The sequence below is a fragment of the Rhinatrema bivittatum genome, chromosome 1 (genome assembly GCF_901001135.1).
Source record: "Rhinatrema bivittatum chromosome 1, aRhiBiv1.1, whole genome shotgun sequence".
Taxonomy (NCBI): domain Eukaryota; kingdom Metazoa; phylum Chordata; class Amphibia; order Gymnophiona; family Rhinatrematidae; genus Rhinatrema; species Rhinatrema bivittatum.
The window spans coordinates 146,058,732-146,078,969 of record NC_042615.1 but is presented as its reverse complement, the minus strand read 5'-3'; the positions used below and the strand labels follow the sequence as shown (position 1 = coordinate 146,078,969).

At 45.2% G+C, this 20,238-nt stretch overlaps 1 protein-coding gene across 2 annotated transcripts in view; it reads right to left on the bottom strand.

The window, feature by feature from the left end:
• NFXL1 (nuclear transcription factor, X-box binding like 1) overlaps positions 1-20,238 on the bottom strand; it is a 273,886-nt gene that overhangs the window by 76,775 nt on the left and 176,873 nt on the right. For both annotated transcript variants that reach the window (XM_029588216.1, XM_029588206.1), the window contains exons 16-17: positions 14,272-14,293; positions 3,515-3,655 (exon numbers count right to left, since the gene is read on the bottom strand). In XM_029588216.1, coding sequence (XP_029444076.1) covers positions 3,515-3,655; positions 14,272-14,293 — 163 coding nt within the window. The remainder of the gene's footprint in view (positions 1-3,514; positions 3,656-14,271; positions 14,294-20,238) is intronic.

Genomic DNA, 20,238 nt, shown 5'->3' with positions numbered 1-20,238 from the left:
ATATCTCCCTTCCCAGAAGGGATCTGAAAGCATAGCAGGAATCAGGTCGACCCAATCCTGAAAACCTCCCTACTCTCTGAACGAGAATGGAATATGTTTGCAGACTCTGAGGTTCAAGAAGCGACAAAAACCTGCTAATAGTGGCTGCCAAGTTAAATTGGAAGGGCTACCATGGTAACTAAGTGTAGGGATGCCAGCAAAAAATGATCTAATCAATCCTTGCTGCCGCCCCTCACCCCTCCAGGTCCCTTAAAGAAACCCACAAGGAGGGGTACAGATTCCGTAGAATCAAGGTTTCAGTCCGAGCAAGGAACCTGCAAGGGACTGTGCTCTGGTGAAGGGAATTTGAGTGTAAGCCCAGATGGAAGAGGCCTAAGAGGCCTACCCTTTATCCATAGAGGAAGCTCCCAACATTATCACCCCGGTATCCACCCTTATTGTGGAGCAACCAGGAGTGCAGTCTTAGCCACAACATGCTAGTGCACTGGCGCATGCAGAGTATAACACATAATGCCTCCAAGAGAAAATACACACTAGAGGGCAACTAAACATTAGTGCCCCTGCACTGAACTCCCATTTTGCAAGTGCAATACTTTGCACTCGTGCAGCGGTACACAATCTGCTGACAGAGGCACTTATATGCTCAATATCGCAGTAACTGTGGGAACAGACTCATGCCACAGCCTGGACCACCCACACATTAGGGCTGGCAGCTGCACCCTTCAAAAGAGCCATCAAAAATTGTGTGATGGTGCCCTTCTCATTGGTGCAACATAGCACCCATGTCAAGTCACATGAGTGTTGATGGAAACAAACGTAACGGGGTCCTTAGGCAATGATGGCAACAATGCCAGCAATGGCGCCCCAGCACTCCAAGAAACAGACAGTGACAATATCATTTGGCGGCGCCATAGCACTGGGAGACTTAGACAACTCCTGCCAGTGTCAAGCATGCTTGCTGTGTGCCACTGTCTCAATGATGCCACATTGGTCTGTTGCTGGGCAGCAGGTAATGGAAATACTCTCCGTGGCACACACTGTGTCTGAGGACACCAAAGTGGTTTGATATTCATGGTGTTGGTAGCGCAATGGCGTCGAGGATGCCCATGGTGTCCAATGGTGCTTATGTTGCTTAGTAGCAGCAGTGCGCCTGCAGCGTCTGAACATGCCGTTGTGGTGCCAACAGCACAGTCTATGCTCATCTATGAATAACTACGCCCATGGCACTAAACAACGTGCGTCCAGGGCATCAGCAGCATGCAACAGTACCAAAGATCCTTGTTGGCATCCACCGTGCTCGAAGGCACCAAATGGATCAATAGCCTTGATGACCTCACCTCGCCCAAAGGCGGCGATGGTCCGGCGGCACCAATGGTGCCCACTTTGCCCGAAAGCAAAGGCCCCGAGCTATCGATGAGTTCAATGACTCTCCTGGCACTCGAATGGAGGATGCGTATGGTGCCCACCAGTGCCAAAAGGCGTTGATGGCTCCATGGCAGTCAACAGCTTTGAAAGCATTTAAGGCGATCATCTCAACAGCATCTTTGGCGGTCAGCAGCCTTGATGGCACTCAAAATGCTTGAATGCATCATCGGTGCACATGACACGATATCACCGGTGGCGATCAACAGCGTCAGTGCCCATGGCATGTGCTCAATGGCATTCCAGGTCTATGATGTAAATGGTACTGACACCAATAGCGCTCATGGTACCCATATAGACACAGCGATTGCACTCAGTGCCTACGGCACATGACTACATTGAAGTGCACAACAGTGCATTCAGAAAGCCTGTTCCCGATGTTCATGGGCCCTGGCAGTCAATGACATCCACGGCCATTGAAAAGGTCGAGGGCATCTATGGCACCTGTCACCAAAAGCAGCAATGATGCACAAGAACCATAGTGCCGGGCTGTGCCCAAGGCACTCAACGGTCATGAGGGCGACCATGGGGCTCAATGGTACCCCATGGCCGGATGATGCTCAACAGTGTCGAAGGCAGCCATTGCATTGATAACGACCATGGCGCTCGATGGCATCTTGGGCATCCATGGTGCACGACAGCATCAGGGGTGCATCTGGCTCTTCACAGATGTCTGCTATTCATGACCTCAATGGCATTTGTCTCAAAGGCGGTCTTAATGGTATCTGGGGAAGCCATAATGCTCAATGAGGTACATGGCACCTGATGCATCCCTGAAGTCTATGTATCAGTCCATCGGTGCTCTGACATGGACATGCATGGGCAACAGATATTGGGCATGGCACAGATGGTGCAAAAGCAATGCTGATGGCCCAGGCTCATGCTCACCCTCTCTCTCAAGGAGACTGCATGGTTAGCCGACAAGGAGGGGAGTCTGTGTCATCAAAGGTACTTGAGGCCCCAGGAGACCAGTTACAAGGAGTGTGGGGAAGATGAGCTCTCCTCCCTATAGGAACAATCCAGTCAGATTCCTTCACTGCCTGGACCTCTGATGCCCAGCAATCAGATGACACCACATGGAACTCCAGCCTGAGCAAGAACTCAGGTGAGTCTCCAGGCCTAGAAGCCTACATGGTCCACATGGACTGCATACTTCTAGGCCCACTGGCACCTGAGAAAGGTACAACAGATAGATTATAAGTAGAAGACACAGAAAATAAGTTACAGATGCAGCATTATTTATTAAGAAAAGATGGCAGACTTACAGACTGCATAGTATAAGGCTTGCCATGCAGATGGCAGAGAGCTGAAATAAGAGAAAAAAGAAAGGGAAAACAAAAAATAGCATAAGGTAAGTGTGAAAAAGACTCCGTTAGAAAAAACAGCTGCAGCTCCAGAAAAAAGCACAGTAGTAGCTGGGAAAGAGAGAGAAAAGCTGAATACCGTGACCACACAGCTCTGTGGAAAAATTAAAAAAAAAAAAAAAGACTAAGGGGCTCTGCCTAGGGGGTAGGGAAATAACTATAGCTCCACGTACTCAGTAGAGCATGTTGAAAGCTCTAGAATTTTTTAGATCAAAGTACTGTAATGGGCTCCACTGGACAATGTCACTCATGTGTGAGGATGGCCATCCTGCTTGTCCTCTGAGAAACCTGTTGTTCACTTCTATCTGGACTGGTCTGGTTAGAAGAAGAGGAAAAGCAAATTCATTTTCACTTTCTATACTTCTCACATTTGTTAGCTTCTTGTATTTGTAACACCAAATATTTTTAAACATGGAATTTTTTATGGAACTACTTTTGCAATATATTAAAAAAGTGTCTTTCTACAGTTTTCATAATCAGGAATTTTTGCTCTGTGAATTAACAGATGAATGGTGTAATATTTTCCATTTCATATATGACAAGATGTCAGTATCGTGCAGCAAAAATCCAGAAGTTGGTAATCTGTAAAAGGCTGGGAAGGAAGGAAAAGAGCAACCTAAAATTCCTGATTAGATATGGATGTGTTTTACAAAGATATTGAAGATCCAAGACACTTAAACCAAACTCTTAAAAAATAAAATTATAAAAAAAACCCCCAAACATCTCACCTTTATTTTGCCAAGGTTGCTGCTGGTTTCTGTGACTTCATGACATTCTCTTACACAACTGTGATTACTACAGTCAAGGAGCCGCCCACATGGTCTTCCACATGAGAAAGGACCTACAGAATGACAAGGTATTGGACTGACCTGAAAAATCAAAGTAACATGAATGTTAGCAATTGAGAAACCTTTACTGGGTAACCTTGAACATCTCTGCCAACTCATGAATCAAGTTGAAAAATTTGTTTTGTTAGTACAAGTACCTGCTTTACCCTCCTTTGCCTCAGGTACAAAAATTAGACTGAAAGCCCTGAGGGGATAGGGAAATACCTATAGTACCTGAATGTAATCCACTTTGATGTACACTGTGAAGTGCCGAAAAACAGAATATAAAAATTTAAATAAAAATAAATAAAAATCTAAATACATTTGTATTTCCTAGATAAGCCTTAAATAAACCTAACATTCTAAGCCCTAGATTTATCATTTTGCTATAAATTTCACAAGAATAATGGCTGCGATAAAAAAGGGGTAATATTAGGGTAATTTTTGAGACACTGCAACACGCACTAAATTTATTGCACTCGCTTTTCCACATTTTGGGCTGCTCCTGGAGAGAGAGGCAACTAGTAATACGGGGTAAGGTTTTGGTGGTGGCGTAGGTTTTGGGGGCAGCTAGGTAGAGTGCATCAACAAATCTCATCTTTGTGTAACTTTCCTCACTCCAAATCACATCAAATCTTCACTGATGTGTACTGTGCTGTTTATATCTCTGACTGTGCATGTAAAACTGCCCCCCAAAACCTAGACCACCCCCAAAACCTCACTTCTAGTTACTAGTTGCCCCTCCTACAGTGGTATAAAAAGTTGACTAACATATGTGCCTCCCCAGAGGCTCTCTCGCTCTCTCCTCCCCTCTCTCCTACGTATTACTAAACATAATACCAGGAAAAAAAGGTGTAGTTATTTTTGGCGCTAAAACCAACGATAACATGTGTTACACTATCGCACACAATGCTAAGCACCCTCATTTTAATTTCCTCCACCCATTCGGGAAAAATGTTAAAATTTGCATATGCATCTCACGATTTGTTATTGCAGGAGTTATGAAGTTATCGCAGACGTTAGGGCCCTAAAGCCTTCAATAAAGCCCTAACGTGATTTGATAAATGATCCTGTAAGATGTGCATTTCTATGACCTGCTTGATTCAACCTTTGCCTCAAAGAGCAAAAGAAAGGTACACAGTCACTCTTCCAAGCACCAAATGCAAAACTGTCATATTGACAGTCTGGTGGAATCATAAAGGAACTATACATAGAGTGAGACAACATATGAGAATACCAACAAAAGCAAAGGTGTATTCAGGTCATAGAAAAAATAAGGATAAAGCAGGAAATCAGCAAAATGCTAAACTTGCAAATGACGCTTTAGTTGATTGTTACCTCAGAAAGAAATGCTACTTCTGCATAGAAAAACAATTCCTAAATTGCCTAGAAAATGGTAACAAAATGAAGGGGCAAAAGGCAAACAAACTCACTCTTGAAAGCATTTGTAATGAAGCATTCAAAAGTAGCACACGTTTACTCACAGTGAGCAGATGTGTTCCTGGGGCGGGATTTGCACTTCCTCACACACTTTTGCATTTTCATAAGTATGCATGTACATTTTCTGGTAAAATCTCTGCACAAATTGGCGAGGGGGTGACTGTGTAGAGCTAGTTTCGGTGGGATAATTTTCAAAGGGAAACCATGCACATGCTTTCCCTTTGAAATTTGATGTAAAGTATGCAGGGCATAATTAATTTCAATTTTATGAGAGCTATTACAAAATTACCTCCACAATGTTTATGAATTGCAGCAGTTAGAATTTTAATTTAAGTTGGAATGTCATGTAGTGCTAAAAAAGCTAGACATTTCTCTAGATTTTCTAAAAACAAACTTCATAACTGTGTAGACTGGAGTGGTCTTCAGAAGCGAGCTTCAATGGAGGTATGCATATCTCATTAAAACATAGGACCCTGGTAATTATTTGGAAATATAGTGACCCTGCGCTTGACAAGGTTTGCTGATCCCAGTGGACCAGAACTCCTCCCGGGCTAGGAAAATGAAGCTTTCTCTTCCAAATAAACAAAAATGGGATAAATCTTTTAGTACATCTGGCCCTGTGCCCTCTTTCTTGAATTGTACACTCTAGACAGTAGCAGAAATCCAAAGTAGGTATACATTTTAGTCTCCAGATTTAACTGTCATGCAGTACCAAGCAAGTTACCCAAGCCTTCAAAAATCCCCCCTGCGTGCTCATTAAATGCAAGGAGCTTTTGAGGTTTTATAAGTAGGAAAAATTTGGTCCCAGGCTGCCAGAAGAGAGAAAATAGCTATTAAAGTCCAGAACAGCCCCCTGTAAATAGGCCTCCAGAGAACAATCACTACTGCCAAGATTCAGGGCAGCCTCCTGCTGTCAGCCCATAAGGGAAAAGCCATTGATGCCACTAGGCTGCTGAAGAGCTGGGTAGCCTTCTGCCATCTGATACATGTCACACAATTGTGGTCAGCAAGGCTGGTAGAGGGGGAAAGAGGCAGGGTAGAGGGGATAGAGAAGAGAAAGAGGCTGGATGATTAAGGAAGCAAAAAAGGACAATAAAAAACAAAGACGAGAAGGACTTAATAGTAGTACTGGCACCTCATTGAGCCATCACTACATTTTGTGCTGGTATAGCTTAAGATTGGATTTAGACTGGATAAATTTAACATATCCCTTACTTTCTGTATAGCATAAAGGTTAAATCCAGGAGCAGTTGTCAGTTTCTTGGAGGAACTTTGGATGGGTGAAATAGCATTTTGTTGAATTTCTCAGCTTGACTGCCTACAGGTTGGCAGGCTAAGCATGACTAAGGAACAGCCTCATCTGTGAAGTCATGTTTACTGTCCTCATTGTCTCCACCACCGCTTCAGCAGCACAACTCTGGCTTTCTAAAGCAGGTTCCCAGTCTGATCATCAATCACAGTGACCACTCCTTGAGTACTCCCTGCCATTTTGATCAGCTTGTCTCAAAAAAGCCATAGTAGAAAAATGATAAAGGAGATAGAATGGCTCCCCCTATTATGAGAGGCTACACAGGCTAGGGCTCTTCAGCTTGGAAAAGAGTCAGGTGAAAGGGGGCATGATGGAGGTTTATAAAAAAAATCTCTAAAACATTATTAGCCAGGTGGACTTGGGAAAGCCATTGCTTATCCCTGGTAGTGAACTAGATAAATTGTTTTGGATCTTTTGGGTATTTGTGGCTCACTGGCCAAGGTCGGATACCGATAAATAGAAAATAAAAAGTGATTACATTAGTGTGGATGTAGAGAGGGGGAAAGAGGGAACGTGATAGTGCTGGAGTGGGGGGAGAGGGGGAAAAAAGGAAGGCAATAGTGCTGGAGCAAAGAGAAAGGAGGGCAAAGGTGCTGGGGGGATGGTAACAAGAGTAAAAAGGATGGAAGGCAATAGTACTAGGGTGGTAGTAGAGAGAGAGAGGGAAAGGAAGGGACGGCGATAGTGCCAAGAGGGTGGTGGGGAGGGAGGGAAGGGAAGGTGATTATGATGGGGCAGGGAGAGGGAGCAAGGAAGGGAGAGAAAGTGCTGCCATCTTTCATAATACAGAGAGGATGGCAGGTTTAGAAAGACTGTCTGTGCAAACATGGTCTCCCCTTTTTAGCAAAAGGCTGGAAGAGAAATATCTTGTAAAGACTGAGCTTACTGGTGCTATTCCATGCCACCAGGGGTCATCCTCACCAACCCTGCCTTTTCTCTCTTCTTATGGAGACCGAAGCATTTCATCTCAGTAACATGCCTACCAAGTCACCATCCCCAGACTGGAGACTGGAACATGGATCTCCTGCACCACAATGCAGAGTATGATAGTCAAGTCTCAGATCTCATTCCTATTCAGCTGTGTTAGAAGAGTTTTCCCCACAGCAAAAAGTCTGAATTGATTTTTTTTTCTTTTTCTAAAGATAATTTAAAATTCCCTTTATGAATCTTTCATATACGGTACACAATCCAGATCACCTGACCTTTCATATACAAGGGAAAATAACATTCCATTCTTTTACAACAGAACATTTATAAATAGTCTGTCTTGTGAAAATGGCATCTATTTTATCGTCAGTATAACAAAGGACTTGCTGCTAGCTCAAGAGGGACAATGGCAAAGGAAAATGTTTTCTTCCTTTAGTCTTCCCTATATCCCACATGGTATATGCAGAGTGTTCACTAAAAGACCTTCTAGTTTTAATTGCTTATATTTATCGAACTATGTTAATTTACATATTGTTTCTAGTATTACAACACACTTAAGGAATAAGATTTAATTAACGTGCAAACATTTTTAATGTGTGACCTTTTGGCATCAAAAACCATTAGCACACATTAACCAAAGTTTTCCATAATTACAGTTTCTTCACTGATGTGATTCACAACTATTGCCATTCCTTGCTTCAGTTCTTGAACCATATGTGGGTTTACTGCTGAACACCTTGGAGTTAATTTTGTAACTGACTGCACTGGCATAAAGACTGTGGGCACTTTTTAACTGCAGTTGTTAACATCAATTTTCAGAGAAAGCACATGTGTACTTTGAAAATTAGCCCACCAAAACGATCTTACTTGCAAATACATGCAGATTTTTTCCAAACAATCATATTCATACGTTTTTGAAAATGTAGAAGTTTACACGCAAGTGCGCATCTCTCCCCCAACCCCAGTCCCAGGAATACCTCTGCTTACTATTGGTAAACTACAAACATAACAACAAACTGGCCCAAAAACACACAGTGTTCTCCTGAAACATTAAAGTACAAGTACGAAATATCAAAAACGGTTTCACTGGTCAATCTTTTTATCATTTACAATCTGCCACAAAAATGTAAATTAAATGCAATTAATTTTGTAGGACCAATACGCAAAGAGTCTGTATATTTGACATACATAATAAAGTAATGTGACCTTTCCATGATGAGTCTGATTGATATACACTGCTGCCAGGACCTGCCCCTAAAACTGACCTGCTTCAGGTGGGAGCGAGGGGCAGGAGAATAGTACTTTCTTAGCCTGTAAAAGAGTTTCCTCGGACCCAGTCTCGAGGACCTCTTGAAAGAGGACAGGGAAGCAGATACACTGGCCAACAGATGCTGAAGTGTCTCGTGGTGATCCTTCAGCTGTGCGACCACATCCTTCACCTTGTCACCAAATAGAAATCCCTGGTGCAAGGTAAGTCAGCCAGCCTTTCCTGAACCTCAGGACGAAGGTCCGAGGCATGGAGCCAAGCAAGACACCTTGCAGAAATATCAGCAGCTGCAACTCGGCCTGTTGATTCAAAGATGTCATAAGTCGCCCACACTTCATGCTTTTTGCACTCCAAGTTGTTCTAAACAATGGACATAAGAACCTCCTGGGGCTCTTGGGGTAGGCCAATTGCAACCTCCTGGACCTGCTTCCAGAAATTATGGATATATTGGGTCATGTACAGAAGGTAGAAGGCGATATGGGCTACTAATATGGAGCCCAAAACACCCTCCTACCCATACAATCCCATGCCCGATGCTCCTTGCCAGGGGAAGCAGAGGCATGTGTTTTTGACCTCTTTGCCTTCTTTATTGCAAACTCTACCACCACCGACTGGTGGGGCAGCTGATGCTTCTCAAACTCCATAGTCTGCTGCACCAAATACACCCCATCGGCCTTCCAGTTCACCAGGGCAACGGAGAGAGGATGCTCCCATAGCCTGAGAAGCAGCTCACGGAAGATCTCATGAACGGGGACTGCCACTACCTCCTTCGGGGCATCCACGAACTGGAGATCGCCAGCATTTTATGGCGAGCATCTTCTTCTGTCATAAGTTGGAAGAGTATGGCCTCTGCCATAGAACGGACAAACCTCGCGAAGGTTAGATCCTCTGGTGGAGATCAACGCCACTCCTCAGAGGGGGATGGATCTGAAGGAAGACCATTGGAATTTACCGATGAATCATTGGAGGTATCGTCTCTCCAAGGGTCATAAGGGCCCTCAGGCTCATCAAGTCCACCTAGGGAGGAATATCAGGGAGCACTAGGTGCATCCCAGGACTAAGACAACAGGGGACCTGTGAGCAACAGGGGGGGCCCGAGAGTCAAGGCACAGGCCCTGGCAACTCGGGCCGGGGCACACAAGGCCCCAGTGATGCAGAGGGCCTTGATGGTCTCTTGTCTCTGGAGGAGTCTTTGATGGGGATTGGCTCGGATGCCCCTTTTCTTCGGAGCCCGATGATCACCGCGGGATCGTGGGGCACTGGCACCAACTGGGTCGGGAGGACACAGAGGAGGGCATTGAGCCAATCCAATAATGGTTCCACCCCGGGCACCACTGGCACCAGCATCAGCGAGGGCACCTGAATCGAGGGACGCACGGGTGCCAGTGGTGGGAACTCCGGCTCCCTGTTACGCACAGCAGGTTCCACTGCCAGGTGCATCTGACGTTCAAGCTCTGCCTCGAAAGCCTCCAATGAAAGGGCAGGCTGAGAGGGGAGGGGTGAAGCCAGCTTCCCCTTGGGACACTGAAGAGGATCTACGCCTGACACTGGAATCGGTGTGGATGGCCTCGGCCACTAGAAGTGATGGAGGGGGGGGGGGGGCGCAAGGCTTCCTCTCACCGTGGCCGCTTTGGTGGCAAGGAGAGGCAAGTGTCGAGGCCAACCTAAGCCCCATACTATGTGAAGACGGAGATCTCCCATGGTGCTTGGCCCAGTCTTTCCCCAGCACAGAGGATGAAGCTGATGATCCAGAGGTCCGGGGCTTAGAAGAAACCAACATGGGCCAGATCTCCAGCACCCCCTCCCCCCCACCCGAAGGCTTCAGGGGAGGAGACACTGAAGGTGCGAGTGGTTCCCCCCAGTCCTTGGGTGTCAATGGCATTGATGCCGGAGTGGAAGGATCAGACTTCCCTGATCCAAAAACCTTCATCTTGTCCAGCTGGGTACTGTGACCCTTTGGGGACATCTGAACACACAATTCACAGCCCCAAACATCTTGCGATGCCCTCAGGGGCACATAAATAAATAAATAAATAATAAATCATGTGGATCCGTTAAAGACATAGTCCTACAGCACTGACAGAAGCTCAAGGCTGCCATGAGGGGCTCAGACAACCGCAAGGACACGACAACCAGCGGACACCGAGGAGAGGAAAAAAGAAAAAACTCAGACTGATAAAAAGTAACAGGGAACTGGAGAGAGATCCAGCGCAGGAAGAAAAGTGAGAAAACATTTTGTGCAGCATTTCCTGCAAAAAAGAGCACGAGCTCCAGAACCGCGAGACGGTAGCTCTGCGGAAGAGACTGAAGAGATTCTGTGTTGATGCGTGGATAATGGAATGCTAAGCATGCTCAGTGTGCCAGTCAAATTTTCTAGGAGCTGACAGAAGTTTTCCATGCCAAGTTCCATCTGATGTCACCCACATGAGGACTACCATCCTGCTTGTCCTAGCAAAAAACAATCATTTAAATGTAAGCAAGTCCGATTCCCTCACAACAAATTTGAAAAATGTTTGGGAGCATGGATATAGAATATGTCTAAAAGGAGTTTAGAAAATGAACGAATTGAAGAGAAAGAAAGTGATTTGTTTTCGTAAGGACTTCTTCCAATACATAATGTTAGACTCCTGTTTTAGACCTATTGAGAGGAAGTAAGGTCTTTTGTGAGAAATGCAGAATGTGGGAAGAAAGAATGAACAGACCAGTGGCGTAGCCACGGGTGGGCCTGGGTGGGCAGGTGCCCACCCAACTTAGACCCAGGCCCACCCAACTGGCACCGGAACTGCAAGGCTGTCGCGGGATCCCATCCCCGCGACAGCGAACAAGAGAACCCACGCCTCGCGCGCCATCACGGCACACGTGGGGAAGCGCTGCTGCGGCCGTATGGCCAACCGGTCTTCCTGTTGAGGGGGGGGGGAGCGGAAGCGCCGCGGGCAGCTTCTGCTTCCTCCCCCCAAAGCAGGAAGATCAGCTGCCTCTCCTGCTGCCACCCGTTCTCCTGCTATCTTCGGGCGTCGGGCCCGCCGAACTTCCTGTTTGGGGGAGCGGAAGCGCCGCGCACAGCTTCCGCTTTCTCCCCCAGAGCAGGAAGATCAGCTGCCTCTCCTGCTGCCACCCGTTCTCCTGCTATCTTCGGGGGTCGGGCCCGCCGAACTTCCTGTTTGGGGGAGCGGAAGCGCCGCGCACAGCTTCCGCTTTCTCCCCTAGAGCAGGAAGATCAGCTGCCTCTCCTGCTGCCACCGGCCTCCTGCTATCTTCTTCGGGCGTCGGGCCGTATGGTCCGCCGATCTTCCTGCTTGGGTGGGGGGGGGGGGGGGAAGGGAGGGAAGAAGCGGACGTTGTGCGCTGCACTTCCGCTCCCCCCCCCCCCCCGACAGGAAGTTCGGCGGGCAGTATGGCCCGACGCCCGAAGAAGATAGCAGGAGGCCGGTGGCAGCAGGAGAGGCAGCTGATCTTCCTGCTCTGGGGGAGAAAGCGGAAGCTGTGCACGTGCTTGAATGTGTATGTGTGGATGAGAATGGGAGTGTGTGTGGGTGAAAACTGGAGCCTGGGTGTGTATGTGGGTGAGAATGGAAGCTTGAATATGTGGGTGAATGGGAGCTCGAATGTGTGTATGTGTGGTTGAGAATGGGAGCCTGGGTTTGTGGGTGGGTGAGAATGGGAGCTTGAATGTGTGTATATATGGGTGAGAATGAGAGCCTGGGTTTGTGTGGGTGGGTGAGAATGGAAGCTTGAATATGTGGATAAGAATGGGTGCTTGAATGTGTGTATGTGTGGGTGAGAATAGTACCTTAAATGTGTATATGTATGGATGAGAATGGGAGCTTGAATATGTGTGGGTGAGACTGGGAGCATGGGTTTGTGGGTGAGAATGGGAGTCTGGGTTTATGTGTGTGGGTGAGAATGGGTGCCTGGATGTGCGTCTGTGTGTGCATAAGAATATAAGCCTGGGGAGGGGTGAGAAAGTGAGAACTTGAATGTGAGCTTGTGGGGGGGGTGGGGGGGAGAGCATATGAGAGTGACAGCTTGAGTGTGTGAGAGGGAGTCTGAGAGAAAGCGTGTATGTGTGTGTGTGTGTGTGTGTGTGTGTGGAAGGGAAGAAGACAGTAATAGAAGAAAGACACTGAAAAGGAATTAGGAAATGAGCTATAAGGGAAAAAATGGGAAAAAGAGACCAGGACCAACTGATTAGAAAAATACAAAGATCAGACAACAAAGGTAAAAATATATATATCTATATTTTGAGATGTTAGCAATTTAAATATAAGCAACACAACCGCTCTCTCAAAATTTATGGACAGGTAGGAGCCGTGTATAAAATCGTAATAATAAGAAGGCTAAAGTACCACAAATCACCGTGAATTATGTTTGTATCATTAAGTAAACCTCATACTTAGGCGTAGATGTGAATGCTATGCTGCATAATTTGGCATTATTTATCAGTAAAAAAACAACTAGTAGACCTGCATGCCTACAGCCCACCCATGTTAACCTTGTGCCCACCCAAAAAATCAATTCTGGCTACGCCACTGGAACAGACTCCTCTTAAGAGTCTTCTGAATGCAGCTTATGGGGCCAAATGTTTGTTCTAGTGTAATTTTAAGTTTAATGTTCTATGTAGACAAAGTAGCTGCCAAATCTGTTTCTTTATTTTCCTGAATTCACAGGGTACCAACCATTCTCTCTAGAAGGAGTCTTTCAAAACTTGCTTCCTTTAAATAGATCAATGGTGTACAGTTTTAGCTGTCCCCAGCCCAGGTCACCACTAAAGGGAAAAGTAGTGAGACAGTAAGCAAAACAATGGACAGGTAATAAAATATTAAGGAGGGAAAATTAAGGTTTTTCTTTTCTTTTCCTTCATCTGTGATATTAATTCAATGTAAAAAATTTGTTTTTTTTAAAGTAACAAACCCTTTCCCCTCTTATACAGTAAGGTGAAAATGTATACAAAATTTTGTTCCAGTTGAAAAGGTACTCCAGTTTTGCCTCAGTGCTTTTCCTCACTGATACTACTAGGCTATTTTTATGGCTAAAATCTGGAGCAAATTCTGTCTGCAGCAAAAGAACAAAAATTTGATACTCAACATGAACAAGTATCAGAACATAAGAATTGTCATACCGGGTCAGACTGAGGTTCCAAACACAGCATCCTGTTTCCAACAGTGGCCAATCCAGTCTACAAGTACTTAGCAGGATCCCAAATGGTAGATAGATCCATGCTGCTAATGCCCAGGTATAAGTAGTGGTTCTTCCCAATCTGGTTAATAACAGTTTATGGACTTCTCCGAGATTTTGTTCAACTCTTTTTTTAAACCTCTCTACACTAGCTGCCTAGACAGTCATTATACAAGTTTGACATGCCATGTACTTAAGAGGTCAGTTATCAAGAATACCATGGGCCCAGTTTACTAAAGACTCATTTTGTGCCTGTGGAGAAAACCTATAAATTAACTGTTAAAGATATGTGACAGACAAATGTTGCAAATTTCATATTATAAAACATTCACTGATCAAAAATCTAAGCCAACACCTACAAACTGAAACAATACTTCTTGAAATGTTTAGTATAAATGGCCCAATCATAAACAAAGTGTAAAATGCAAGAGTCATGAATCAAAACTTTTTCTAGATTTCTGGTTTGATTAATGAACAATGGTTCTTAGAATAACTATCAATTTCATAATGCATACAAATAATCACAGCCTTATGACTCACCTTGTGTTTTCCAAGACACTCCCTGCAAGAAAATAAAATAATATTTCAACCAGTTGTATTTATTTTAAATGTTTGTCCACATTGGATGAACTAATGCTATTTATGTGATCTCTATCTGCTGTGAAAATACCTAAAGGTGAACCAAATGATCAATCATGCTGGGTTTTGTTTTTTTTTTTTTTTTTTTTTTATTACAGTGGTCCTGGTTTATAATAAAATGGCTGTCAGCAAATTTAAGAATTTATTATTGCAGAATTTTGACTGTTATAATTCATACTGTAAATAATTACTTTGAAGGGGGGGGGCAATACTTAATTTACACAAGCCATTTTCTTTAAAGACAGCCATAGTAACATTTTCCTAGCTGAAGGAATCGTGCGTACTCTTCAAAGGCCATCAACCATCAGGTTTTCAGGACAACCCCAATGAACAGGCTTGAGACAGATTTGTGTACAATGAAGGCAGTGTATGCAAATCTTTCGTGCCTATTCATTAAGGCTGTCCTGAAAATCTGATCGGTTTGTGGCCCTTGAGGACCAGTGTTGACAACCCCTGGTTTGGCGGCATGTCAGCAATGACCAACCTCTAAAGCTTCCTGCCTATATACAGATATCTAAACGGTTATGCATAACACAATTTTCATTTTCTTTGACTAGTCTGAAGTTTTCATTTCACAACACAGAGAAATTTTATTTATTTTTTTTTAAGAGACAAATAAATTGGTACACAGACATTCACTTTTATTAGTGGTATAAGACCACCATATAAATATTAAGCTATATTTATTAGGTTATTAATTATTCTTAAATAAAAACAAATTGCATAGGTGCGTTTTTGAAACCTAAAACAAAAGCGGCACAAATCTTGGGTCTTTAACACCAGTTCCCACTCGCTACTGAGAATTCAGGGATGGCCCAGCTCCCCAAACATTTATCATCCAGGGGCGCTTTCTCTGAATGAATTCTATGAAATTTCGCAGGGGTGTACAAGCTTCAATATTTATTTAGCAAATGCAAACAAAACTGTGCAATGGTCTCCTTGTTAACTAAGTTTAAATATTTTAATCTATCAATTATGCCTAGATTTATTAAGCCACGATAAGGCTCAACTCATGTTAAACATTTAATGAGCAATAAATGCTGTTTATGGCATGATATAGCCATATTTGCAGTATCCCATGATATTTAGGCCCCAAATTTTCCCCATTACAATTAGCTGCTTTGCATGTGATTTGCATGCATGAATTTTACAAATTTATTTAAAAAAAAAAAAAGCAGCTAATGTATAACTAATTCTATGCAAATAAAAATACGGCTGACAAAAAAGAAGAAAAGTCAGCTCCATTATTTTATCACGTTTGAAGGAAGTGTAGATACTGTACCACAGGATCATTGAGATGGTAGAGCGGGTCCCGATGGTCCTGCGGTAAAATTTAAAGGGTACAGAAGCCCTAATTACACTCCCAAACTGGTAAAAATGCCCCCCTTCCCAAGGCCCTAAACAAAGGATTTCACCAGAAGTCATCTTTTAACCAATGGCATGTAAGACATCAAGGCTAATATCTAAAAAAACAGTGTGCGTGTTCCTCCCTTCTCCTGCATTGTGCCACTGAAGTTAGCATTCACCTGTACTGTCTCCAGCCCAACAACCTCCTATATCAGAGCACCACTTCTAGCCTGTGTCCCTCCACCTCCCAGAGCACCACAGACCAAGAAAGGAGCCAACTGCAGTGAAGGATAGAATGAGTGGAGCCACACCATGGCCCTTGCATCACTTCTGCTCATATTACACTGCATGCCCTGGCTCCTAAAAATGTGGTCTAACTCCTAGATTTAATGGAGAAATTACAACTTACCTGATAATTTTGTTTTTCTTAGTGTAAACAGATGGAATCGGGACCAGTGGGTTATGCTCCCCGGCCAGCAGATGGAGACTGAGCAAGCTGACGTCAATATATATATATATTCCTGGAGTGACACCAACCTGCCAGTATTCTCTTCAAAAAGAACTGTGGACAAACTAGCAAAAAACTTGATTAAAAAAAAGTCAACCATTACTGTACTCAACCAACAATACAGTGAACTCAAGCAAGGAACATATGTACCCCAATATAGGGACTGGATGAACACTTACCAGTAATCTCCTGGATCACGTAGCTTCACAGGAGGAACATTGACAATCATTTGGCAGCCGAAAGCTGAGTCCATCTGTCTACATTAAGGAAAACAAAATTATTCGGTAAGTAGTAATTTCTCCATTTCCTAGTGTGTAGACAGATGGACTCAGTACCAGTAGGATATACCAAAGCTACACCCGAGAAGGACGGGAGGCTGCCCACAGTCCAGTCAACACCGCAAATGCAAAGGCTGCATCCTCTCGGGCCTGCTCATCCAGACGATAAAACCTGGAAAAAGTATGTAAGGAGGACCAATTCACGGCTCGGCAGATGTCAACAGGAGACAACAATCTAACCTCCGCCCATGGCACTGCCTGAGCCCTAATGGAATGAGCCTTAACCAGAGTAGGCAACAGGTTTCCAGCATCCACATACACGACTGTGACTATCTCCTTAATCCAGCAAGCTATATTAGCCTGTGAAGCTGGTTCACCCTGCATCCTTCCGCCATGAAGGACAAACAGGCAATCCATCTTTTGGAAAGGTTCAGAAACCTACAGATACCACACGACAAGTCTCTTGACATCCAAGGGACGCAGGAGGCAACACTCCTCCGCGTTCCTGACCTTATGCAGGGACAGCAAAGAAATTGACTGATTCAAATGAAATTTCAACACCTCTTTGGGCAAGAAGGCTGGAACAGTATGCAGCTTTAACCCCCCCGGAGACACCTGAAAGAACGACTCCCGGCAAGACAAGGCCTGCAGCTTGGAAACTTGACACACAGAACAGGAAAAGGAACACTGTCTTCAAGGTCAATAACCACAAGGAAAGGCTACGCAGCGGTGGGAACGCAGGGCCCGCCAAGAAGTTCAATATAAAATTAAGACTCCACAAAGGGACTGGTAACCTCAAGGGAGACCGAAGATGCTTCACTCCCTTTATAAAACGGGCCACATCAGGATGAGACGATAAGGAATCACCATTCACTGGGCCCCGGAAGCAGGCAAGAGCCACAACCTGTACCTTCGAGAAATTAAGGGCCAAACCTTTGTTTAATCCATCCTGCAAAAATTCCAGAATGATCTTGACCAAAGGAGAAAGAACACCCCCCCGATACTCACACCAGGCCTCAAACACTCTCCAAACCTGCACATAGGCCAAGGAAGTGGAGAACTTCCGAGCGCAGAGCAAGGTAGCAATCACCGCAGAAGAATATCCCTGCTTCAACAAGCGAACCCTCTCAAGGACCAAACTCTAAGATAAAATCAAGTCAGATCTTCGTGAAGGACAGGTCCCTACTGTGACAGATTCTTGTTCAGCAGAAGACGAAGGGAGGTCTCCAGCAGTAGTTGTTGCAGATTTGAATACCATGGCCGTCGGGGCCAATCCAGTGCCACCAGGAGTATCATCCTCCTGTGGCCTTCGATCCTGCGAACCATCCTGCCCAATAAAGGCCACAGGGGAAAAGGCATAAAGCAATGTGTCTTCTGGCCAGACTTGTACGAGAGCATCGATGCCCAGGGACCACGGATCTCTCCTGCGACTGAAAAATCTAGGAACCTTCGCATTACGAGAAGTTGCTAGCAGGGCTAAGAACGGAGGCCCCAGCAATTCACTGTCAGCTGAAACGCCTCAGACAATACCTATTCTCCTGGGTCCAGACTCTCCCTGCTGAAAAAGTCTGCTCCTACATTATCTCGGCCTCTCACATTGCAGGAAAAGACAATCTGAGGATGTCCTTCAGACCACTCCATAAGTTGGTCTATTTCCTGCGACATTTGCTGGCTCTTGGTTCCTCCCTGTTGATTGATGTAGGCTTCAATCGTTGCGTTGTTCGAAATCACTCATACTGCTTGATCCTGCAGTCTGTGACTGAACTACAAGCATGTCAACCAGACTGCCCGGGCTTCCAGGCGACTGATGTTCCCAGAGGGAATCTTCAGCATTCCAACCCCCTTGGGCCGTCAACTCCTGACAGCAAGCTCCCCAACCCTGGAGACTTGCATCTGTTGTGTGTATCAATCAGGTTAGGGAGATAAGGTAAACACCCTTTCTCAGTTGAGCCTCCTGCAACTACCACTGGAGGTGAAAGCAGATTTCCATTGGCAATTGGAGCTGAACCGAATAATCCTGAGACTGTGGGTTCCAACGAGAAAGCAGTGAGCAATGAAGAGGACGCATATGCGCCCTCGCCCACAGCACCACTTCCAGGTTTGCTGCCATCAAACAGAGTACCCGTAGATAGGACAACACTGTCAGGCACATAGTGCTTAACTGACGCACTTGTGATATCAATTTCTGAATCCGAACTTCTGACAGGAAAACCTTGCCTGTCTCGTGTCGAACCGAACACCCAGATATTCCAACAACTGAGATGGCTGAAGACTGCTCTTGGCCAAGTTCACCACCCAACCAAGCTCCTACAACAAGGAGATCACACCTTGCGGGTCACCAGGCAACTCTCTTCTTGATACTTGGCTGAATCAGCCAGTCATCCAAATACAGGTATACCAGGATCCCTTCTCTTCTCAATGCCACTGCTACTACCACCATGATCTTGGAAAACGTTCTGGGAGCAGTGGCTAGACCAAAAGGCAGCATACGAAACTGATAGCACCCCAGCACCACAAGACGCAGAAAATGTTGGTGCTCCAAACAGATGGAGATATGAAGGAAAGCTTTGGACAGATCTAGGGAGGTCAGAAATTCCCCCGACTGCATGGCCATTGTCACTAAGTGTAAGGTTTCCATGTGAAAATGACTTACCCTCAAATGACAGTTGACACTTTTGAGATCCAGGATGGGACGAAAGGAGTCTTTCTTGGGCACAACAAAATAAATGGAATACCTTCCCATACTTTGAGACATAGGCACTGGAACTACAGCCCTCAACTGGAGGGCCTTAGAAGCGTAGATTCCACTGCCTGTTTCTTCTGTGGGTAGTGAAAAGGAGACACCATGAACACGTCCCAAAGAATACTGTGAAATTTCAGAGCATATCCTTCTCGTATCACCTCCAGGACCCACTGATCTGATGTGATCTCGACCCACCTCTGATAAAAGAGAGATAGAGAGGCATCCCCCTATCTCATTCCCGAAGGGGTGTCAGCAAACCTTCATTGGGAAACTCGGGAGGATCTGCCACCAGTGGCCAACTCCTCTCTTGGGCTGTCTGGGACGAAAGTACAGAGACCTACCAAAAGGCTGAGTTCTCAGAAAGTTCAACCCTCTGTAGGGACAAAAACAGTTGGGACCCCCAAGACGACCTCTCATACCAAAGGGGCGCTGCAACTACTTCTTATTCTCTGGCAACCGAGGGACTGGAGATTCGCCCCACTTACTGGCCAATTTCTCCAACTCGCTTATAAACAGAAAGCCTTTAAAAGGCATTTTTGTAAGATTAGCTTTGGAGGCAGTGTCAGCTGACCAATGTCACAACCATAGCTGATGCCTGGCCACTGCCTCCAAAGTCACTCCTCTGGCCGAGGTATGAACCAAATCGCAGACCATATCAGCTAAAAAGGCGGCAGCGGGTTCCATAACCATTCTGGAATTCACTCCAGAATCAACAACTTATTGAGAGAGAAGCAGACAAGATCGTGCCACTAGGATGCAACAAGAAGCTATATGTAAAGCCATAGCTGCTGCTTCAAAGGCTTGCTTAAGGATAGCCTAAATCCACCTATCATGCATATCCTTCAGGGCCGTTCCTCCCTCAAAGGGGATAGTCGTCCGCTTAGAGACGGCACAGCAGAGTGCATCCACTTTGGGGAAAATGTAAACGCTCACTCACTGCTGAATCCAAGGGGTACAGGCGTTCCAATGTCCGACCCCCTTTGAAACTTGCC